The sequence below is a fragment of the Schistocerca piceifrons genome, chromosome 6 (assembly GCF_021461385.2).
Source record: "Schistocerca piceifrons isolate TAMUIC-IGC-003096 chromosome 6, iqSchPice1.1, whole genome shotgun sequence".
NCBI lineage: Eukaryota > Metazoa > Arthropoda > Insecta > Orthoptera > Acrididae > Schistocerca > Schistocerca piceifrons.
In genome coordinates, this window is record NC_060143.1 from 88,986,360 (window position 1) to 89,011,738 (window position 25,379).

The 25,379-nt window shown below is 40.9% G+C and overlaps 2 protein-coding genes across 2 annotated transcripts in view; one reads left to right on the plus strand and one right to left on the minus strand.

Annotated features, from left to right (window-relative positions):
- The window catches only part of LOC124802981 (HMG box-containing protein 1-like), a 66,428-nt gene extending 60,792 nt beyond the window's left edge, over positions 1–5,636 (minus strand). Inside the window, exons 1-2 of the mRNA XM_047264081.1 lie at positions 5,540–5,636; positions 5,146–5,381 (exon numbers count right to left, since the gene is read on the minus strand). Coding sequence (XP_047120037.1) covers positions 5,146–5,381 — 236 coding nt within the window. The 5' untranslated portion in view covers positions 5,540–5,636. The remainder of the gene's footprint in view (positions 1–5,145; positions 5,382–5,539) is intronic.
- Positions 5,637–5,758: 122 nt separating this feature from the next.
- LOC124802794 (phosphatidylinositol-3-phosphatase SAC1) overlaps positions 5,759–25,379 on the plus strand; it is a 77,772-nt gene continuing 58,151 nt past the window's right edge. The window contains exons 1-5 of the mRNA XM_047263796.1: positions 5,759–5,877; positions 5,969–6,060; positions 20,921–21,126; positions 21,328–21,459; positions 24,976–25,087. Of these exons, the coding sequence (XP_047119752.1) occupies positions 5,840–5,877; positions 5,969–6,060; positions 20,921–21,126; positions 21,328–21,459; positions 24,976–25,087 (580 nt within the window). The 5' untranslated portion in view covers positions 5,759–5,839. The remainder of the gene's footprint in view (positions 5,878–5,968; positions 6,061–20,920; positions 21,127–21,327; positions 21,460–24,975; positions 25,088–25,379) is intronic.

Genomic DNA, 25,379 nt, shown 5'->3' on the forward strand with positions numbered 1-25,379 from the left:
GGTTGGGGATATGTTACCCAAATTTAGGTCCAGGAGCGTGTTGGGATGTAAGGATGTATTGGAGGGCCTCCGCAAGTCCAGAGCCAGTACCACCCTGACCTGGAATGCCAGACTGTATATCAATTACATTCCTTTCAGAGTATGCTGATGCAATAGCTCCATAACATGCAGCCGCTTACTCGATGAAAGATCCATATGCAAAGACTGGAAACTTGCACAGGTCACATCAATATTCAAGAAAGGCAATAGTAGTAATCCACTAAATTACAGGATTATATCATTAATGCCAATATGCAGCAGGAGGTGGAACATATATTGTGTTCGGCCATTATAAATTACCTTGAAGAGAACAGTCTATTGACACGCAATCAACATAGATTTAGACAACATCATTCTTATGCGACACAACTCTTTACTCACATGAAGTGTTGAGTGCTATTGACAAAAGATTTCAAACTGATTCCATATTTCTAGATTTCCAAAAGGCTCTTTACAAAGTATCACACAAGTGGCTTGTAATCAAATTGCTTGATTATGGAATATTGTCTCAGTTATGTGACTGGATTCATGATTTCCTGTCAGAGGGGTCACAGCTCATAGAAACTGATCGAAAGACATTGAGTAAAACAGAAATTATTTCTGGCGTTCCCCAAGGTATTGCTCTGCAGTGTGGGATCCTTACCAGATAGGGTTAAAGGTGTGTTGTGTCCTTGCCAGTGGACGCAACCAGAGCTGGCACAATAAGACAAGTTTTGGATTGATACCATAGGTGGTGCTTTGAAGTTTGCCATCAACCACAAGTGCGGTCCAACCAGCAATCTCCGCACTGCCGCCAATGAGATGGACTTGTGTGATGTGATAAGCGGCAGTCACAGGCAGCAATGGACAGTCTGCATTTAGCATTTGTGTGTGACAGTTCTAGTACTGAGTACCAGGATTGCTGTTCGTAGCTACAGTTTGTAGTGGAGATCAGTCTGCGAGTCTTAGTCTACAAGCGGAGTCAGCTGTAGCCTTCGCATAGGGTCAAGTGTTTTCTACAGTGAATGACAATGTAGCGCCCTGAATGGAAATAGTCTTGTTGACATTTTATTCCACTTAGTTGTATTTGTCCGCAAGCACATCCAACTAACTGTTGTACAATTTAAGTTAAGTATTGCAGAGTAATAAAGTGTACAATTATGTGTCACTAATTTATTTGCACTGTCACAGTTCCTCCATACACCTCAAGATGACATGTACGAGCTATTCTACCCAGACAACCAGTACACATCATGGAGTACATTGAGAAAATCCAAAGAAGGGCATCACGTTTTTTATTATTGAGAAATAGAGAAGAGAGTCTCGTGGGCATGATACAGGACCCACGGTGGACATCATTAAAACAAAGGCATTTCTCATTGCAGCGGGATCTTCTCACAAAATTTCAGCCACCAACTTTCTCCTCTGAAGGCAAAAATATTTTTTGATGCCAACCTAAGTAGGGGGAAATGATCATCTTAATAAATTAAGGGAAGTCAAAGGTCCCATGGAAAGATTTAGGTGTTCATTTTTTCCCGGTGCCATTTGAGTGTGAATAACGGAGCATTATTGAGAAGACTGTTTGATGAACCATCTGCCAGCCATGAAAGTTTGATTTGCAAAGCAGCGATGTAGATGTAGAAGAAACATAGGACTATAACACGGCTTTGACTTTCTCAAGCCCAGCCCTGACATTAGATCATCTCCTTCTGACATCCCCCTCACACCAACCACTGTGATGCACTTACTGGGGAAGACAGCCTGGTCTGCTGGCCATGGATTTCTAGGGCAATTTACATCTCTTCTGCTACTTGAATTATACTGCACGATGGAGTTTGGTATTCTGCAGCTCTCTTGTATTTATCAACAATTAATTATTGGCTGTTTAAAAAAAAAAAAAAAAAGAGAGCTTTGTGTTCTGGCCCTGATGGACCAATCAGGAATTATCAATTGCCATGTCATCATTGGATGCTGTATGAAGGAGTATGAGTAGCAGCACAGCACTCTCCCAGCCATTGTAATCTGTTTTGAGGTTGGAGGTGTTACTTCTTACTCAAGTAGTTCCTTAGCTGGCATCACAAGGCCGAGTGCACCCTGTTTCAGTCCTCCCACCAAGGAAAAAAAATCCTTGGCAGTATCTGAAATCGAACCTGCATCCCCCGTATGGCAGCCATGGCCTCATTTCCAATGTGATCTTGTCGTCAGCAGCAGGTCTTAACTGATCTCAGGATTACAATTTGGGTTATCAGAATGCTGCTTCATCTGTTCTTCAAATTATACAAGTATATCAGGACAGAAATTATCTCTTTACTCTGCTTCAGTATAGTCTTAACAAATTTTGTTTTTAATTTTTATAGATATGGACAGTTAATTTTGTCACGTGCATCATTATTCCAATTATATATAACAACAGAGTATACAACATTACACCTCCTCAACTACAAATATGTCAATCATTACCGTAGTTTTTACTGGGTGTTTTCTTGCAAATGTCAAGTGTCTATATCCACATCCATATCCAAGTTTTGTCGGGTGATATTTTAAAGGCGTGTTCAGTACACTGAATATGTAGGTGATAAGACAGCTCTCTAGGGGTCATTTTCTGTTTCTTGTAATATAACAGGATGGACGCAAATAGTAATGCTGAAGGGGTGAAACTTTACGAGGAGCCATCCACATTCTCCCTTCATCTACTTTGAGTGGTCAGGGAAGTTATGATGGTGGAACTGGTGATTAGTATAGACAATGATGTAACAATGTTTTCGTTTCACTCACAGGAGAAAGTAGTATAGTTATAGTTATAGTAGTAATTATTGGTTGGTTTTTCCATCTCTGCATAGCTACTGCAACATATATACTTATAAACTTGTTTACTGTAGCAAAATCACACTCTACAAGATAGTTTGTAGAACGAATCTTTCACTCTGCAGTGCACATTAATACTCTGGCTACGTACACAGGACAGCTTTTGTAAGCCTGAAAAATAGAATAGAGGCCCTGGAAGAAGTAAGGCTGTGAGGGTGGTTTGAGAGTTGTATGTGGATAGTTCTCTCAGTAAGAGTATCGCACACAAATGGCAAGTTTCTTGGTTCAAGTCCTGCTCCAGCTTTTAATTTTAAAAGGAAAGGTAGGTCACTTGAAAGCCAGAATGACAGACACACACCTGTAGAGGAGATGATGAGTATAGACAAACAAAAGGGGAGATAAGTCAGAGATTGTACACTGGTAAGCATTGTGCCAGCTTAACAGAGATTAAGTCCAGGAGGGTGTCAGAACATGAATATGTGTGGAGGTGCCAAGTTCATATCTCTGGAGTTCAGGGTAACTAGTATCACGTGATAGTCTAAACAGCCTTTCGGTAGGGTTAATGGTTTTGGAATGGCATAAGTTTTGAGCAGATGTTACGGAGGTTTGGAGATCAGGCAGAGAGACTCTCGTACAAGTCATTTTGTAAAGCACATTCAGCAACTAGCAATGGATATCCCTGAGACGGACAATACTTCTGTGCCCATTCCTGTGCTCAGTCAGTTTAGTGCTGGTCATATGTAAAAAAAGGCCATGCAGTGTGAACAAGTTGGTTATAAACAACCTGTACTGTTTCGCAAGTTGTTCAGCCTTTCATAGTGTAGAATTTACTGCATGGTACAGGTTTTACAGTGGGAACATTGTGTGGGTAGGAACCTTGAGCAGGGATAATGGGTTATGAATGTGAAATGGTTTAACTAGGGTACTGTGGAGGGCAATAGTAACTGGTTTGGGGAGGAGATCATGGAGAAAAGATCTCATTTCAAGGCTCAATTTGAGAAGGTCATAGCCTTGACAGGGTAAAGAGTTGAGGCATTCATGCCCTGGATGGCACTGAGTCAAAAGGAGGAAGGGCAAGGGAGGGATCTGGAGGGGGTGGGGAGGGGAGGGGGGGGGGAATTCGGAGTTTTCTTGGAAGTGAAAATTGGATTAATCAATGGGCGAGAGGAAGATACTGACTGCGAAGTTTCTTTTTTGAATAAGATCTGTGGGTAATTTTTGACAGGAAAGCTTGCGAGATGTTGTTGGTGTACAGTGTAAGGTCAGACCTGCACAGCGTGGCTCTGTGGTGTCAGCACACAGCAGGTGCAGCAAGAATTCTTCGTAGCCAAACATATGAGATTATGTGCAATATGACTTAAACTTGTTTCACAAGAGTGTTTGTGTATATACTTCAGTTGTTGAGCAGCATTTTTCCTATCATATGGTAGACATCCACAATGGAACTGCTGCTGCTTTATGCAGATAATGGACAAGTCATATCAGGTGCACTTTGCGTGACTTTAAACTGAACTTTGCACACCAGACAAAGAAATAGATCACTGGTCTAGCCTACAATAAAGTTTTTGTATAGAAATCCAGAACCAGCTAAAATGAGGAAATAGAATTTTATTGATGGTGATGACACACAACTTTAGAACATACCACAGCTAGATGAAACATTTAAGGATGCACTTTGTTAGCAAGCACTGACACAGGGTATTATTCCAGTTGGAAGTTCTATGATGCCTTCGTAAAAGAAATGGTTTAACATTCCATGAACAAAGTCATTTTGGCTTATAACCATTGCGCCCCCCCCCCCCCCCGGTCCCCGAACCGTCCAAATACTGCATAGATACATAATTGCAAGAAGTACAAAACTGGTCTGCCGAAAGTAAATTTTATGAAACTTTTAGACAGGTATATGACTGCAACAAGTGAAACATGTAATGTAAACTCTACCTAAGCATTAAATAATCAGAATATTGTGAATGTTGCAAGAACTATTTGTGCTTGTACTAATCACCATAGAGCAAGTTTTCCTAAACATGACATCAAATTTACAGGGTCTCTAACGTTGTATGATTTCCTTTTTCTCCGCTAAGTCATACTGAAAACTTGTAATAGCAGTTGACACCGCCTGATTACAGAAGACAAAAATTACTTTAATGTGGGTAATGAATACTGTCCTGCATTTGTTAATGGCGAAGTTTCTTAAAACATTTCTCTAAAGATAATCATGCTGTTTATTTACTGAGCAACGTCTACTGTTAACAATATGTACATTTCGTTACTTAAAATAGAGTTAATTTAAAAAATTTGGCGTAAATTGACAAAAAGTACCTTTTACGAAATGGTAAACTCTTCTGCATCAGTGGGCTTTTTGGACTCGTTGCAATTATAGCAAACTCCTTCAGCGCATTGGGTGGATGACCAGCCAGATCGAGAGGCGGTGGTATGGGCCGCAGTTTCTTGGACGGACACTTCAGACTCAGATCTGTAGGCTGCACAGGGGAGGTACAGCGCACGCATTTTCCTACCTCCCCGCTATTCCCACAAGTGCAGTTGTCACTCATCATCTAAATGGAATTACAGAACATCAGCAACACTGCTGCCTGCTACAGGAGGATACATTATGAGTCACGTAAATTGCAACTTAAATTTAGTCACTGACACAAACAAAAGGAAGCTTTTGTTACGACGTATTTACCGTTTTGTACAGGTATTTAAAGTTTACCCTTATTTTTTCTAGCCCATTGGTGCTCGACTTATCGTAAGCGTTGTCTTCACAACATTTTTGGTGGCTTCGTTTCCATGAATCTGTTTTTATTTTGTTTACGTTACTAACAAAACACTGAAAACCCCTTTGCTTACAGCGATCACGTTTCTGCAAAATCTTTCTCCTGTCATCTTGAGTGAGCTGGTGGAATATCTGTGACAATTAGCTTTGGAAAGTGCGGTGATATTTCCATACAACAGTGGACTTTGCCGAGAAGTGGGAACAAGACTGAAGTAATTAGGTTATGTATCATACAGAATGACTACAACAATGGATATTCATGATGAATATATCTTGTATGTTTTTTAGCGACAAGTTTTATTTTCAGCGTTTCCTGTACCCCAGTTTTTTATCTTTTCAGTGAAAACTACACATTTCTTTTCACAGGTATATAACACCAGAAAAGTTTTACATCGAAGCAACTAACAGCAATGAACTGCTTGTCATCGACAGGGTCAGCCAAGATATGCTTCTGCAAGGTGAGACAATCGTCTTCGGAAAACGATGTCCGCTGGTGACCATCTGTGCTCTAAACGTGTTTTGCAATGACTTGCAAAGACTGATCAATTCTACGTGTCTTTGAGGCTGCTTAGGGGGAACGCTTAGTACAACTCAAGTTAAAATAGCAGAAATACTGTTGTTGTCCGAAAATTGCACGAAAACGTACGCACTGTCAAGCAGTCGCAGATCCTCTGATAAAGCTTTCATTTCTCGTTTCCAAGCATTACCCACTAGCTGCTATTCTCGGTTTTGTGTCGATACTGACAGTATTGTTCCAGTGTCGGTGTAAGTTAATGATTTTGCTGTAAAATCAGAATGTGATTGCTTAATACGACAAAGGTAAAGCTATCAACAACCTGATGGTTGGCTGGGAGACCACAGTGCTTTACAAGTCATGAACCTGTTGAAGGTGGTATGCCTTTGCATTCCTCCTACTTTAGTTATAATATGTGACTGGATAAATAAATATTTGCAGAAAGTGCTTTAGCCTAGCATTGTTGGCTGTCTGCTGTCATGATTCTGATGTTTTATCCGAGTTCTCATCAGCAAACCACCATGTTGTGGTTTAATACTGCCAGAACTACATCACTAGATATAAAGAACAATGTTTACTTTGATGAGGGCAGGTGATGCATCATACAGTTAATCAAATGTATTTGTTAGAGTCGACACAGGTGAATAAGTAATTGAGTAAAACACATTTAGTGCCAGTAACTATATTTGCACTTCCAGGTAAAATACATTGAACACAACAACCAAGGAACATTTCATTACATACATAAAACTCAGAGCATACACTAGCACTAGATAGGTCTATTATATTCCACTATTAACTTGGGTTCTATTTCACATATTAATGTTCTTAGCCACAATGCTTCCTGTGTGGTGTAAGACAGCGCCATATACTCGTCCTCTACAGTACTCAATGCAACAGTTTTTCGCCTTTGACAGGACCATGAAATGAGGCCTCTCTTTAATTTAAAGCAGCAGCCAGCAGTGGAGTGCCTATCTCCCAATTCACTGCCCCAATCTGCATCACTGTAGCCTTCTAGTTTTGCATTACCTTCCCTATGGTACCTTAATTTGTAGTATGAAGTTCCTCTTAGGTATTGGAATATCCTTTTCACGCCTTTCCAGTGCTTTTCCTTTGGATCTCTGCAATACCTGCTCACTGCATTAGCGGCAAAAGCAATGTCGGGTCATGACGTCTGAGACAAATATAACAGACTCCCTAATGCTTCTAAATATGAAACATTCTTATCACATTCCACATCTGTCTCATTTATATTTAACTTCACTCCTACTTCCATTGGATTAGTTATGGGTTTACAGTCAATCATGCCAAATTTTTTTAAGATTTTTTTCTGTATATGATGATTGATTTATTCTCAATTCTTGTCTCTCTTCATCCTTAGTAATCTGCATACCTAAATAATGTTTAACTTCTCCCAAATCGTGTGCCTTAAACTTTGTTTGCAGCTGTTTCTTAAAAATTGACTTTCATTTTCATCCAGGATAAAGAAGTCGTCCACACGTATTGCCATTATTATTATCCCTTCTCTTTCACTTTTATAGTATATACTGGGATCTGCCTTAGATTGCTTCATATTCAGATATGTTAGAGTTTTATGTAGACATCGATTCCAGCAATGTCCACTCCGTTTAAGTCCATAAATACTTTTTTGCCAATGCCAAATCTTTTCCCTTTCCAATCTGGTTTTCATAGCTTCTCTTGTTGGAATGGCATATATCTTCTCCTCCAATTTCCCATTTAAATAAGCTGTTGTTACATCCATGTGATGAATTGCTAAATTTCATTCTGATGCCAAGGCTAAAAGATATCGCAATGACGCATACTTGACTACGGGTGAAAAAGTTTCTTTGTAACCTATCCCCTGTTTTTGTGAATATCCTTTTATTATAAGTCGTGGTTTATATCTTGGTGATGAATTTTCGGAGCTGTTCATAGTGAATACCCCTCTTTCCTGTAATGACTTCTTATCTGCTGGCATATTTACCCATTCAAAGGTTTTGTTCTGAGATAAAGATTCCAATTCTCTCTCCATCACTTCTTTCCATTCTGTAGAGTTCGGTCCGCTCATTGCTTCTTCACCTCTTGCTGGCTCATCATTAAAAGACTGGGCTGCATACATTTGAAAATCCGGATATTCTTTCAGTTTTGGTACACGAGAAGAATGCCTTACATTGTTCTCTTCATATTGTTTGTCCTCAAACTCATTGTCCTCATAAATAGTCTCCATTTGCCTTTGACTGTCCTCTTCCTGTTCTTCACTTTCTCTTTCTTCACATAAAGTTTCATTCTTGGAACCAGGCACAGTTAACTTAGTAGTCTTACCCTCTTCAGAGTCGCTTCCATTTTCAAAGAATACTACATTTCTGCTTATAACAATCCTTTTATTCAATGTACTCATTAATTGGTAGCCCTTTGAATTCTCACAATAGCCTACAAAAATATACATTTTAGCTTTCAGGCCCCATTTTTCTCTTAGGTGTTTTGGAATGTGCACCATTGCATCACACCCAAAAACCCATATATTCTTCGGTCAGGTTTCCTTCCTACCTGTATCTCACAGGGGGTTTTATTCCTTAATGCTTTTGTAGGTGATTTATTGTTCGAATATACAGCCGTAGATACCGCCTCTGCCCAAAAATCTTTTGATAATCCAGGATCAGTTATGCTCCTTGCTTTTTCGACAATGGTCCTGTTAGCCCTCTCAGCAACCCCATTTTGAAATGGGCTGTACCTTATGGTAGTTTGATGCCAATCCCCATTTTTGCCGGAAATGTCTTCAATTTCTGGTTAATATTGCCATGTAGAACGAAGGTTTATTCAGCATGTGCACATACAAGAGCACGGTGTGAACTGTCTCCTGCCAGAACACATACAGTATAAATAAAGCTACAGAACATTCCAGTACAATGATACTTGACATTTGTGGATACTTCTAGAATGTACTCGAACGGAATATAGAAATTAAAATTGTACAGTCCAGGCAAGTTTTGAACTCACAACCCTTCATGCAACAGTTTAGTATCATAACCACTATACCATGGTGCTACTCAGCTTCTTCTGTGACATTGCTCCCTCCTTAAGAGAACAGCATCTCGGTGTTACGTCGTCCTAGTCTGGGAATGCGTCATCGGTCCTGCATACTCTGACTCCCGATGATCGATTCTCGCCCTGGCAGTGATCTTCTTAGAACTTCTTTTGCTGCTACGCTCGTCGTCACCTTTCCACTTGTTGCCTGTCGCTGCTGCTTCGAATTTACCCTGGGTGGCAAGATCCTTATAGGGCTTCATTCGAAGGACGTGGACCGTATCTCTGATCTTTCATCGTCTTGTGTCGGGGTCAAAATCTTCAACTTCAGAAGTAACATCAAACAACCGTCTTACAGCCTTATAAGGCCCAAGTAACAACTGAGGAGCTTTTCAGATAGACCAACCTTCTGAACAGGAGTGAAGATCCAGACGAGGTCACCAGGCTGGTAGACAACAGGGCGGTGGCTTGCATCATATCTTCGGCGATCATTTTCTTGAGCCTGCAGCGTGCGGAGTCGAGCTAACTGCCAAGCTTCCTCAGCTCTGGTTAACACTTGGCTGAAGTAGTCGTCGTCCACGTCATCAGCATGTAACAGAAACACAGTGTCCATCATCGTAGTCTGCTCACGCCCATGCATCAGGAAAAATGGCGAAAATCCTGTGGTGTCTTGTTTGGCACTGTCGTAGGCAAACATCATGAAAGGTAGCACCTCATCTCAGTTGCTCTGCTCAACACTGACGAACATAGATAGCATGTCAGCCAAGGTCTTCTTAAGGTGTTTTCAGTCAGCCCGTTAGTTTGCGGATGGTAGGCAGTCGTCGTGTGATGAGTAATGTTGCACCAATGGTTTATCTCTGTCACAAGATGCGATTGAAAAACTTTCCCTCAAGCCATAATTAATGACCTTGGGGCACCGTGTTTTAATACAATGTCTTCCACGATGAATTTGGCTGCCTCGCATGCTTTGGCTGTTTTCACAGCTTTTGTAATGGCATAGCGTGCCGGATAATGAGTGCAAACAATAATCCATCTATTGTCACTAGCAGACGTTGGAAATTGTCCGAGGAGGTCAATCCCAACATGCTGGAATGGCGTTTCGGCTAGTGGAATTGGTACGAGTCAGCCAGGTGGTTCCTCCGGATCTGCCTGCTCCGTGACATTTGTCAGTTTCCCAAGGATGGTACCCCTTCACTTGTTTATCATCGGGCATTTTCTGCTCTATGTGCACAAATGACAGAAGCCACATTTATTTACACTGATGGCTCAAAAACATCGTTTGGTGTAGGGAGTGCCTATATTGTTGGCGACACCCCAAATCAATTTCGGCTTCCTTCCCGACCTGTGTTCGGTGTATACTGCAGAGCTTTACGCTGTTCTTCAGGCTGTCCACTACATCCACTGCCATCAGCGGATACAGTATGTTATCTGCTCAGATTCTCTCAGCTCTCTCCTCAGTCTCCAAGCTCTTTACCCTGTCCACCCTCTGGTCCACCGGATTCAGGACTGTCTGCGCTTGCTCCACCTGGGGGGCATCTCGGTGGCGTTCCTCTGGCTCCCGGGACACGTTGGTATATGTGGAAATGAGGCGGCCGATATGGCGGCCAAGGCTGCAGTCTCTCTTCTTCGGCCAGCTATTCAATCGATTCCCTTCGCCGATCTACGGAGCGTTTTATGTCGTCGTGTTGTTCTTTTATGGCACGCACATTGGTCGACACTTCCCCATAATAAATTGTGGGACATGAAGCTCTTCCTTGTGCTTGGACCTCTTCCTCCCGAACGAGTTGTAATTTTAACTCGACTCCAGATAGGGCACTGTCTTTTTAGCCATCGACATCTTTTAAGTGGCGATCCTCCCCCACTGCTCTCAGCTGTGGACGGTAAGACACCTTTTAATTGAGTGCCCCTATTTTACTCCGTTACGTGCCCGTCTACAGCTGTCGCCTGATATATCATCAATTTTAGCAGATGACACGCGCTCGGCCGATCGCGTTCTCGAGTTTATTAGTGCCAGTGAAATCAGTCATTTGAAGCTTTTTTTGGGACAACCAACACCTTTCTGTTGTGGATTTTTAAGCCTTCCTTCTGCTTTTAGTTTCTCCAATTTTTTGAGTTTCATTCCCATTGCTGCTGGTTTCCATTTTCGGTTTTTTACTGTTTCCTAAGTCACGGACCGGGCACTAATGACCATAGCAGTTTTGCGCCCAAAAAAAAAAAAAAAAGGGGGGGGGGGCAGGTGGTTTCTGAGGAACTGCCTTTCTCCTCTGGCATTCTCGACAGTGCGACACACTGACGGACACTCCTAAATAAACCTGGCCAGAAAAATTTCTTGTGGATTCTATCGTATGTCTTAATAAATCCTAAATGCCCGGCCTCAGGTGCGTCATAGAATTTCTGTAGAACATGTAAGTGCATGTGTTAAGGAATCACTGGTAGCCACCTCTCCAAACAGATCAAAATTTTTCTTGCAAAGTAATACATTAACTACCTTAAATTGTCCTTTCACATCCTCTGACCAATTTAAGCCAAGCATAATTTGAGATATCTTGGCATCCTCCTCCTGCTCAGCAGAGAGATCCTGGAGTGCAGCGAGACAATCACTATCTTCATCAAAGTCTTGATGGTCTTGCAGAGGATTTCTTGAGAGACAGTCGGCATCTTGGTCTTTCTTCCACTTTTGTACACTATGGTAATGTCATACTCATGAAGACAGTGCCCACCTGGCACACCGTCCTGTTGGATCCTTAAGACCTGTCAACCAACAAAGTGAATGATGGTCTGTAACAACTGTGAATGGCCTTCCATAGAGATACTGTCGAAATTTGCACTTGGCCTAGATCACAGCAAGACATTCTCTTTCTGTAATTGAGTAGTTTCTCTTGGCTCTTGTAAGTATTCCTAGAAGCATAGGCTATAACCTTCTCTTTTCCACCCGAAATTTGTACCAGAACAGCACCGATCCCATACCCGCTGGCATCTGTGTGTAGTTCTGTAGGTGCTCTCTTATCATACAGACCAAGTACAGGGTCAGTTGTCAGAGCTTTTCACAGCACATCGAAAGAATCTTGTTGAGCACCACTCCAGATAAATGTACATCAGCTTTTAACAACTCTTAGAGTGGCCTGGCTTTGATACAAAAGTCTTTGACAAAACGACGGTAATAAGAACATAATCCGAGGAAGCTTCTCACATCTCTAATACTTTTAGGAATAGGAAATTCCGTTATAGATCTCACCTTTTTAGTGTTTGGCCACACACCTCTGTTTGACACAAGGTGTCCAAGTATTTTGATTTCGTTTGCTCCAAAGAGACACTTTCTTGGATTAAGTTTCAGTCCGCCTTGTTGGAGACGCTTAAGAACGGCCCTCCGTCTTTTTATATGTTCATCAAATGTCTCTGAGAACACTATAATGTCCTCTAAATAACAAAGGCACATCGTCCACTTAAGGTGACTTAGAAGATTATCCATCATCTGTTCAAAAGTTGCTGGTGCATTCCACAAAGCAAACGGCATTACCTTAAACTCATATAGGCCCTCAGGGGTGATGAATGCAGTTTTCTCACGATCAGCCTCCTCTACTTCAATTTGCCAGAATCTCGAGTACATGTCCATGGCTGAGAAAAACTTAGCCCCCTTCAGACAATCTAGTATATCGTCAATTCGTGGAAGAGGGTAAACATCCTTTTTAGTTATCTTATTAAGCTTCCTGTAATCAACACAAAAGCGCCAACTGCCATCCTCCTTCCTGAAGAGGACCCCTTGTGATGACCATGGGCTCTGCAAAGACTGGTTGGTGTCATTCTTCATCATTTTCTCTACCTTGTCGCGAATCATTCGACATTCCATTGCTCTCTGGTTTATTGGTTGATGGTCTCCAGTGCTAATCCGGTGCTTCACCGTCGATTTGTCTAATTTGCTCTTCACCTGTGGATTGAAGCATTCAGAGAACTCTTGAAGAATGGCAAGTAGCTTCTTCTGTTGTTCCTTAATGAGATCTGGTGATAGTCGAGCTAGAAGATCTTGTTTCGTAGTGGTAGTGCTAATTTCACCCACAGCCCCGGCATTGGATGTTTCTCTGACGCTCAGCTGTTCTTCAATTAACGGCTCAGCATTTGCTACGCACATGCATCAGTTAACTGTCCACAATTCACCGAATCTGTTCTTAAATGAGACGAAAGAGAGTGGGATGACCAAGTTATTCTTCAGTGGTATGCTTCTCTTACCTTCCACTACAAGATCCACGGGTTGATACCCTGTCCACAGTATCTCATCTCATCTAGCATAATCTTCGAGCGACCACAATCTACAATTCCCTGAGAAGCTTTCAAAAAGTCCCATCCAAAAATGACGTCAGGACTACACTCTTGTTAAGACAATGAATTGCAATGGCTGTGTATGGCCACTTCTACCCACACAATGGTACATCTTCCTGTAGGTTTTACATATTTCCCGTCAGCCACTTTCGGCAGAGATGTTTTGTTGTCGACAAATATGGTTTTCTGCAACTGGCGACGGTACTTCTCCGAAATGACTGAATATGATGCTCCAGAGTCCACAAGAGCTTGGGCTGGTTGGCCATCCATGAGGATATCAACGTAGTTTCCTATCATTTTTGTAGTGATTGACGGCGGAGGATTTTTCTCTTCGGCGGCATCATCTCCAGGGAAGGTTGCACCCTTTAGTCTTCCAGGTTGCTAAGTGATCAGCTGGAGCTTCTAAATGGTGATGGAGACCTTGATCAGCATGTGGGGGAGCATCCTCTCCAGCAGCTAGCTTGCGGCGATGGTGACCTACGTCGTGTTGCACCCACATCATCTTGTTCATCTTCGTCGTCCCGGAGTTGGCGTCGGCTAAGATCGGTCTGCTGTCTTCTGGCATGGGCGTCATTAAATATCCGCCGCCTTTCTTGACAATAGCGTACCACATGTCCCAGTCGTCCACATTGGAAACATACTGGTTGATTATCCTGGGTCCTTCAGATGTCAGTCTTCCTTGGTGCCCAAATAGGTTCCTCTTTGCTGTATTGTAGGAATGTAACTCCGCCTGGGTCTCGACTTTTTCACCATTTTAAAGGGAAATTAAGGACGAGAGATTGGCCATTCCCTCCCTTATGACCTCTTGAAGCATCTCGGTTTTTTGCTCGCTGTGCAATCAAAGTGCCTTCTGAACTTCCTCTCTCACTATCTGATGAAGAACACTTGTGAAATCAGTTGCTTCCTCCATCACAGACATCAAAACAACGTTTGGAAGCCGTTCAAACTTCTTGCGTGTAATTCTTTTTTGATTCATTGTCTCAATATACTGGCACCATTTTATGAAGTCGTCTGCTGTCGAAACCTCCTTCGGGAGTAGGGCTTGATACATGTCCTCAGCAACACCCTTCATGAGATGTGCAATCTTATCTTCCTCCTTCATTCTAGGATCCACTATTTTACACAGCTCCAAGACGTCTTGAATGTAGGATGCTGTTGTTTCTCCTGGACGCTGTGCCCTGCGCTTTAATTTATCTTTACTCTTGCACTTCTGTCATTGTGTGTCACCAAAATACTTGTGCAGTTCCGCCTGGAATACTTCCCAGCTTGTGAACTTCTCCTCATTGTTCTCGTACCATCGCTTGGCAGTGCCCTGCAAGTAGAAAAATACGTTAGCCAAACACATGGTGTCATCCCATTTGTTAAATTTGGCTATACGCTCATATACCTTCAGCCACTTGTGTGGATCTCGGCCATCATCACCAGAGAACCTGGAAGGATATCTCATGTGGTGACACACAGTTGCTGTCATCATAACGTCCTCTTCTTCTTCTTCTTCTTCTTCTTCTGTCTCCAACAGATTGTGATCTGTTGAATATGGCTCGAACTCGGGTTTCTTGCCACGTACATGGCGGCTCTATCGTGGCCTGATGGGAGCAACTGTGTCATCGATAATGTGCGCTATCACAAGTTCCAATACCCAGCGCCTCCACCAGAATAATGTAACCTAGAAGAAGGTGTAGTTAGATGAGTAACGAACACTAACTTCACTTAACGAAGGTTTATTCAGCACTTCCACATACAAGAATTCGGAGCCAACTGCCTCCGGCCAGAACACATACAGTATATATACAGCTACAGAACATTCCAGTACAATGATTCTTGAGATTTGTGGATACTTCTAGGATGTACTCAAACGGAATATAGAAATTAAAATTTTTCAGTCCAGGAGAGTTTTGAACTCACGACCCACCATGCAGCAGTTTAATATCATAACCACTACACCACGGTGCTACTCAGCTTCTTTTGCGACAATGTATTCTCTCCTGTTATCAGACCTGATGACCTTAATCTTCTTTCCTGTCCACCTTTCGACCATATTACAATATTCCTGAAAAATGTTGCTCACTTGGTCTTTGGAACTAAGAAAATAAACATGAGTATATCGTGAATAATCATCAATAAACGTAAGAAAATAATTTCTCCCACCTATGGATTCGCACTCCATCGGGCCACATACATCTATATGGATTAACTGTAAGACATCTGTAGATTTACTTTTACTAGTCTTAAAAGGTAGTCTCGCTTGTTTTCCTTTTATGCAAATTTCACAAGGGTCCTTGGTTACATTATAATTCTGTATTACCTCTACCGTATCCCTCTTTAGACATACTCTTTCTATTTAGGTGTCCAAATCTGTGGCGCCATAAAAAACCTTCCACTGGGTATACTGAATGACTAACATTTCTGCGTTTACTTGTCAATGGTATCCAATTTTAAAATACCCCTTTCGTTTTTTGCTGTAGTTATAATTCACCATTTTCATTGATCACTCTTGCTCCATGCATGTCAAAAATGACTGTATTTCCCTTCTTGACAATTTTCCCTACAGATGGTAGGTTAGTCTTAACATTTTTTACATAATGTACATCATGGGCTGTAACCATATCGGGTTCACCATTTACACTTACATGTAGGTCTAGTTTCCCAGCCAAATGACACTGAAGCTTGCTGCCATCAACAGTAGATTTCCCATATGAGTTTTATCTTTAACATCATAAAGAAGGGATTTGTCATTAACAATATGCACAGATGCACCTAGTCTAAAATCCTTTCCAGTTGACAATTACCCACCTCTCCAAATGAGAGTGCCTTACCTTTATTATTGATCCCTTTCTCTGGATTATCAGCAACATACCTCTTTTGCTGCGTGTCTGACCTCGTGTTTACTTTTTCTCTGCACTGAGATGCAATATGCACCTTCTTCTGCCATCTATAGCACCTCACTGATTTCTTCTTTTTGTTTTTTGAATAAAGAGCAGATGCAGTTTCTTTCTCCAATACATGATAGCTTAAAGTACTCTTTAGATCTTGTAGGATTTTCACTTTAACACAGTCACCCATAATTGGTATAGCTGAGCTTTCCAGCCCCATAATCATAGGCACATACCTTTTGGGCAGTCCCAGCAACAATAGTGCCCCTATCCATTCGTCAGTGATCTCAAACCCAATGTTTCTCAGTTGGTTCAATGTGGCTATTATTTTGTTGATGTATTCGTCTACACTCTTGCATTTGTCCAGATGAGTGGTAATTAACTCACGTAATAATCCTACTTTCCTTGTAAGACCTCCATCCTCAAATGCGCTTCGTAATTTGTCCCATCGCAGCTTTTTCAACATGAACATAATTCACTGGGTCAACTAGTAATATCAGCTTTGATTTTGCTTTCCTATCCGTACTTGAATAATTCTGATCGATGGATTTCATTGTCCCATCCACCACATTCCATAGGTCGTCTAAACACAAATACATTTCTACTGCAAATTTCCATGTTGCATAGTTTTCGTGACCCATAAGTCTTTCAGTCTGCGGAATTTGTACCGCACTCATTTTAATGGTAACTTTGATCTTTCTTGATGAAAAGAATAACACTGAAGAATAATACAAAAGAGTTGCGTTCGTCTTGTAAGTATAACTTGTATTGCATGCAGTTGCACTACTTGGAACTTTTCCAATACTTTCTCACTATTATATTATATATATACTTATTCCAAATGCATCACTGGGCCCATAACCTGTTAGTTGACACAGATGAATAAGTAATAGTGATTAAAACACATTTAGTGACAGTAACTATATTTGCACTTCCATGTAAAATACATTGAACACAACAACCAAGAAGCAATTAATTACATACGTAAAACTCAGAGTGTACAGTAGCACCAGATAGGTCTGTTATATTCTATATGATGCACTTTGCCGCCGTTTCACATGAAATATATTTTTCACACAATTCCAACAGTATTAACAGTTGCTTTAAGAGATTTGAGGAATGCATTAATGCGGGATCAATTTACAGTGGAAAAAAACATTAGTTCAGACTGCGGTCATTAGGTGCTGTACACTGTTTGTATGATGTATGACTTCCACAATGCCATTTGACAAACCATAACATGAGTGTACAGTAAGGGTATCGAGAGAAGAGACCATGCTCTTTATGTGAACAGCAGAAATTACAGTGATGCATTGAGAGAGTATCACTGACTGACAGGTCTGAGGAGAAGCCCGTTGCCATTAACTGGGTTAAAGAATATGATGATGATATTTGAAAACATAGGTGAGCTTGGTGTGGCACCTGGAAGAGGAAGGCGTCCTACCTCAGTGGAAGCTATTGACAAGGCTTTGGTTGCTGTAACTGACCATGCAGCAAGTCCCTGGGTAGTGCTGCTTTTGTTGTCTTATTTCTCACAGGTAGCCATACAAGATCCAGATGGTGCAGCACATGAAACTTCATGATCCACATCAACTTTCTGAATTTGCTCTTTGGTTTTTGGCATGATTCAAAGTTGATAACATGTGGCAGGGCAATATTCTTTGGAGTGACGAGGCACATTTCACACTCCAGGGTGCACTGAATACACAAAACTGCCAAATTTGGGGTACTGTTAAATTGCATGTTGTGCTCGAGGAGCGATTATACTCACTGTGTGTGACTGCGCGATATGAATTCACAAGCACCTTCATTTTTTGTCTGTTCGTCTTTGGCATCTGCACATTATCAGGACCCACCTTGTAGAGCATGTAATTCCTATGTTTTACAGCATGTGATTCTATGTTGGACCAGGTTAGCTGTGTGGAAACTGCTGTTTTCATGCGGGGGAGGGGGGGGGGGGGGCGGCAACACCTTTTGTTGCCCTTTCATGGGCTTAATGTAATCTTCCACGAGTGTTTTATCTCCAGAATTTTTCTAGTTACATGGTCTGCATGATTACCTGATCCAAATGCATGCGACTTTTGGCTCTGAGAATATCTGAAAGGACCCGTTTACCAGGAACATGTTCAGTCTCTTAACTGATCTGAAGGCCAGTATACATGAACACATTGCTCAGATTCCACCACAGTTGCTCAGGAAACTGTTGATTATGTCATTTTATGGATGCAGCGTCTTGTCGACGTCTCTGGCACTCATGCTGAACAAATTGTGAATGTGGTGGTTAAGAATAAATTCAAAATTATGCCTTTCTCACTTGTTTGAGCTTTTCTGCCCACGTCGCATTCCTAATCTATTACATGTGGAAACATTTCTGCAAGCCTTCCTTGCATTCACACTGCCAGATTTGCACCTGGTGGCTAAAACTATAACTAATTTTTATTCCTGCGTAAATCATTTCCTCATTATTGCATTAGAAAATCTGCCCAGTTTCCTGCCATACAATAATTACAGCCCACATTGTACCTCTGTGAGTAGCTGCGCTTTAATTGTAACCACCCGGTATTATTAGTTCTATTTTTGCTACTTGCATTTCAGTTCTGTAGCTTTTTGCTCTAAATCTGTGTTTCATAATGAGATAACCAAGTTTAGTAATGGCGTCTCTTAGTACATTCAAATAAGTCTGCCATTTAATTTAGAATTTATGATTATGCCAAAGAGGAGATTAAAATTTTACCTTTAATGTGAAAATTGAGTACAAGTTCTGAGGTATAGATACAGAAGTGAGCTGATCCATAAGTAGTGACAAAGTTAATCTAAGAGGCCAATTATAGACTAGAAATCTTGGTCATCTTCAAGGATGAGGCCTTTCCATCTGCTGTAAAATTCAGACTGCATGTTGTGCTGATCCTTCCATTTGGTCTTCAGACAACAACCTCCGCAAAAGCCTCTAGGCTGTTATTTATATCCTGTCTCTTCATTCGTGTGTACTATCTGTTGGAAGACACTATTGATTTGCTGTACTGGAAACATGACTAAACCTTTTATTCTTATTTTTATCATCATCATCATCATCATCATCACACTAGAAGCTTGTGTGTGTGTGTGTGTGAGAGAGAGAGAGAGAGAGAGAGAGAGAGAGAGAGAGAGAGAGAGAGAGAGAGAGAGAGAGATTGATTTTTAATCTTAAGGTTCTTATGTGTGACTTGTAGTTCATGTAATACCACCACCACCACCACCACCACCAATAACAACACCACACACACACACACACACACACACACACACACACACACACTGAAGGGCCAAAGAGACTGGTACACCTACCTAATATCATGTAGGACCCCCACGAGTGCGCAGAAGTGCCACAATACAATGTGGCATGGACTCAGCTAATGTCTGAAGTAGTGCTGGAGGGAATTGGCATTATGAAACTTGCAGGGCTGTCCATAAATCTGTAAGCGTATGAGGGGGTGGAGATCTCTTCTGAACATCACCTTGCAAGGCATCCCAATTATGTTGAATAATGTTCATGTCTGGGCACTTTGGTGGCCAACAGAAGTGTTTAAAGTCAGAAGACTGTTCCTGGAGACACTCTGTATCAATTCTAGATATGTGGGGTGTTGCACTGTCTTGCTGGAATTGCTCAAGTCCGTCAAAATGCTCAATGGACATGAATGGATCCAGGCGATCAGACAGGATGCTTATGTATGTGTCACTGACAGTCATATCTAGACTTATCAGGGGGTCCCATGTCACTCCAACTGCACATGCCCCACACCATCACAGAGCCTTCACCAGCTGGAATAGTCCTCTGCTGACACGCAGGGTCCATGGATTCATGAGGTTGACTCCATACCTGCACATGTCCATCCGCTCAATACAATTTGATAGGAGAATCATCTGACCAGGCAACATGTTTCCAGCCATCAACAGTCCAATGCTGGTGTTTATGGGCTCAGGTGAAGTGTAAAGCTTCATGTAGTGCAGTCATGAAGTGGGCCTTTGGCTCCGAAAGCCTATATCGATGATGTTTCATTGAGTGGTTCGCACACTGACACTTGTTGATGGCCTAACATTGAAATCTGCAGCAATTTGCAGAAGGTTGCACTTGTCATGTTGAACAATTCACTTTAGCTTTGTCCCATTCTTGCATGATCTTTTTCTGGCCGTATTGACGTTGGAAATTTGATGTTTTACCGGATTCCTGATATTCACGATACACTCGTGAAAGGGTTGTTTGGGAAAATCCCCACCTCATCACTACCTCGAAGATGCTGTGTCCCATCACTCATGCATGGACTATAACACCACATTCAAGCTCATTTAAATCTTGCTAACCTGCCATTGTACCAGCAGTAACCAATCTAACAACTGCACCAGACACTTGTCATCTTATATAGACGTTGCTGATCACAGTGCTGTATTCTGCCCATGTACTTATCTCTGTATTTGAATATGCATTCCTATACCAGTTTCTTTTGGTGCTTCGGTATATATATAGTAGGTGTAATTTTATGATGAATTATTATTATTTAAGATTATTTCCTTTGCAATAGGACAATCCAAAACAAACAAATCTGTATTTTTTTCCAGGAAAACATGTTCAGATCCCGCAATCATCTAGTAGCAAACCAATTTGTGGTATCGTTGGTATAATCCGTCTAATAGCAGGTCCTTACCTGATTGTAGTGACACGGAAATGGAAAGTTGGTACTATCAATAACCAAGACATATGGCGTATTGATGAATGTGAAGTCATTCCATTTTCACGCACTCTTCTGCATTTGACTGAAAAACAGGTAAACAGACAAAATTCGCAGTTATTATAAAACTCTTTAAATAGAGTTGAATATTTTTTCTTTAATAACACTAGAAAAAATGATTATTAAGTCACAGTATTTGGTTGCTTTTTTCCAGATTTCACCATGTTTAGTCTTTTATTTGGCTTGTATGTTGGTGTTTTCTACTGGAGTGTTTAGTGATGTGGCAAATTGTTTCAGACAGCAGAGAATCAGCAATATGTCTCGATGGTGGATCATGTTCTCAAAACACCACATCTGTACTTCTCATACTCATACGACCTTACACACACACTCCAAAGGTTACACAACACAACACCAGAATTTCTTCAGGTAAGTTTTAATAATATGCGTACATATCTTTAAAAATGGCAAAATGAACTGAAACATCAGGTTTCACTGTCTACTTCAGTACTACATTTATTTAATTCATAAATTAAAAATAATAATGTGAAACTTTTTTTTCTAGTTAAGATAGGTGTTACTTCCTACAACATACATTTTATGTAATCAACATATTGTAGTATTGACAGTCTTCCTTCCATGGTTGGGGGCAGGGAAGAGTAATGACAGGCTACACTGTATACCCTCCACCACACACTGTACAGTTTCATGCAGATTGAACTAGTACAGTATACTCATTCGGACTACTTTATCCCCTGTAAATTCTGCTATCACTGAGGTCCTGACTTTGCTGTCAACTGAGCGTAGTTCTCAGTAAATTTGAAAAATTATCCAGTATGTATTCTGTAATTATTATATTATGTATTTTATTGCATATTTTTGTGTCCTTTCCTTCAGATTTGTAAATAAGAGAAACGTCTGTCACTTCCCTTAAAAGTATCAAGAAAAGTTGTGTTAATAAAAGTGAAACTGCTGCAAATATACTGAGTTTCCATATATAATTTTGGGTACTTTTTCCTAGACTTTCATTTCAACATTAATTTGAGCGTGATATGATTCATTTTACAAAATTATGTATATCTTAGTTGCTCCTATTTGTTATTGTGCCAACTGTGAGTTTGTTGTTTGTTTAGCTTTAGACCTAGGTGGATATGTGAGAACTGGTTTAAATTTCTGCAGGATTGTGCTTTGTATACTTGGGGATCTTAATAGTGTTTCTCTCATTGTCTATCCATATGATATTTCTTCTCATCCCATCTAGTAGTCTCCCTTGACCTGGGATTCTGGGTGACATTTCCGAAGTCTCTCTATTTCCTAAGCCTCACCAGCCATTTTGCTTCACCCCTCCTTCTTCTCTTTCAACCCTTTTGCCAGGAGGAGGAGCCACTGGCTCTGAAAGCTTGCAGATTTAAATATCCCTGTCTGTGTGTTCTACTGCCACTGCTTGGTAAGTAGATTTTTTATCTGTCCAATTACACTGCATGATGTTATGTCTTATTTACAATGTGCCACTACTTGGTGAGTAGATTTTTTTATGTGTGTAATTACATCACATGGTATGTTGTCTTATTTAGAGGTTGTGTGGGAATTAACCTCCTATATACATTTGTTTATAACTTTTATTAATAAGAAACCAATTTTCTTGAAACAAAATCATTTTGTTCCATACAAGTTGTTATGCATTGCTAAAATTCCACTCAAACATGACCATTACCAATCAGTTTCTGCAAGTGATTGGGGATGTCTGCAATGGACTTTTGCAGATAATACAGATGAATGTCTCCCAGAACTTAATGAATTCACGCCTCCAGTTCATTAAGAGCATTTGGTGTTACGCGATAAACTTCTTCATCCACCTCCAGAAGCAGAAGACGACACAGTATTTTAGGTCAGGACTCCTTGCTGGCTCTTCAAGGCAGCCCCTATATCCTAACCAGCATCCAGGAAACTGAGTGTGGAGCCACATGTGTATAGGCTTTGCAAAGTGAGATGGTGTCCCATCTTGCATAAAGATTAGGTAATTTTAATTGGGCTATTGGATACAATACTATGAACATGGACTTCAAGCAGGTACCATGCAATGTTTATTGTCCAGATTGAAATATCAATCCATAACTTCTGTGGATATCATGCCATGCCACACTGTGATGTTTGGGCGATTTTGCCTTATTCTAACAACCACTTCTGGATCCTCTTTTGCCCAGTACTAACAGTTGTGCTGTTTGACAAACCCCCAACAGCTTTACCTGACGACAGGATGTTATCTAATATATTGGACAAGTCTTCATACGAAGCAAGCACCATCTTCCCTATATTCCAGCCGATGAAACACAGTCTTCTCGCAATAATTTCTGGAAGTGGTATGATTTCCATGGACAAAAATTGAACTCATTCTTCAGAACAGTTGAAACTGAATGTCAGGTTAAACTGTGGTTATGTAATGCCTGTATTTGTGACTTCTGAGGAGTTGAGTGTACATTTCCTGAAGCATTTGTAAGTTTTCCTCCATCCTGGGTGTTATGGGGTGACTGCACCTCCTCAAATCTGATACAGAGGCTGTATCCATTAGCTTCAATTGTCAATTCTTTACAGGCTTTGCATCTAACAAGGCCTGAGGTCCTTTAACACTTCACTGCCATTTGTATATTTGTACTATGGACTGCCTTAGTTGATACTGAAGTGCCAACTGAGCCCATTCCCACAGTGTTAGATGTTGTCATGCTTTCTGCCACTGATAGCTGCAGTGACATAAATGGGCAATTATGTAATAAATTCTGTCATTTTAAGCAACAAAAATTTTTGTTCCATGAAAACTGCTGAGGTATTAATAAAACTATAAACAGTTTTCAGTGTGGAGTTAATTCCCACCCATTTTGTCATTTTAAACACACAACATTGCAATATATTCTTTCTCAATTTTCACTCTGTGTTGCCATTGTGTTTGTATTGTAGTGTGGTATTTTGAAGTGGGGGTCACATTTTGAATATATATGAGCATCAGTTAATGTGATTTTCTGCTGGTAAGTATCCGTACTCTGAAAAACCACATAACTGCATGCCCATGAAAGTCCTTATTATCAGCAAAGTGAAGACATAATGTTCAGAAATGTACCTGAATCATAGTATTATTGTTAGTGTGATGTGGTTTCAGTAACCAGTTGAGTTGCACGCATGGATAATTCCTTAAACAATGCCATGAGTGATTTCCTTTTCCAGTAATCTCCATTACAAGATTGTATACCATTTCCAACTTTGGCAACATAGACAAGACATTAAACTGTGTTCTGCGCAGCTCCTATCCTCTGCTACACACAGCTTTTTCAGTTTTCCTCATCATTCATAATCTTATTGTTACATCAACCCTTTACTTCACCAAGCCAGCTCTCTGCATCTCGTGGTCTAGTGCCTAGCATTGCTACCTCTAGATCACGGGGTTCTGGGTTCGATTCCTGACCGGGTTTGGGATTTTCTCCACCTGCGGACTAGGTGTTTGTGTTGTCCTCATCATTTCATCATCATTCATGGAAGTAGTGAGATTGGACTGAGTCAATATTGGGAATTTGTATGGGCGCTGATAACCGCATAGTTGAACACCCCACAAACCAATCATCATCATCACAATCATCCATGTTTTTCTCTCATTAATAGTCGCTATGTCTCACATAAATCTCCTACTTCCCACTTCATCTGCTACTCACACTTTTTCACCTACTTTGTAGAAGAGAATGTATGTGTGTGGGGGGGAGGGTAGGGGGGGGGGGGGGAAGAGAGAATGGGAGGTATAGTCTCAGCACTTCAAACAACACTTGGGCTGATGTTAAAAAAATGCTCACTTTGTTAATCAAGTTCATGCGCTCACTTCCTCAGCATCCATAATAGAAATAGTAATTTAACAAGACTGTAATTCAGTTAGTTTGTAACATAACTTTGTTAATTATGTTGCAGATGCCACTTCATGAGCGTGCTGATCCTAGGTTTGTCTGGAACAGCAACCTTTTACGAGAAATGGCAACACGTCAAGAACTACATCGCTTTTGCTTGCCAATAGTTCATGGCTGTATCCTTTGACAGAAGTTATTTGATCCACAGTACCTTGCGTTATTATACCTATGCATTTCAAAACCTGCAATTTTAGTGCAGATGCATTTAGTCTCAGGAAATGAGGAAATTCCTACCTACAATTCTTCACATGCCTCCCAAAGAGGTACTGCATTACACACCCAGACTACAAAATATTCTGATCCATCCTTATGCCATACCAAATCTCAATCGTTACCATGTAGGTGAGATCCCTACGAAGTTCCCAGATGCAAGTCATGTCCTTTGCCCTGACATAGTACATCAGATTT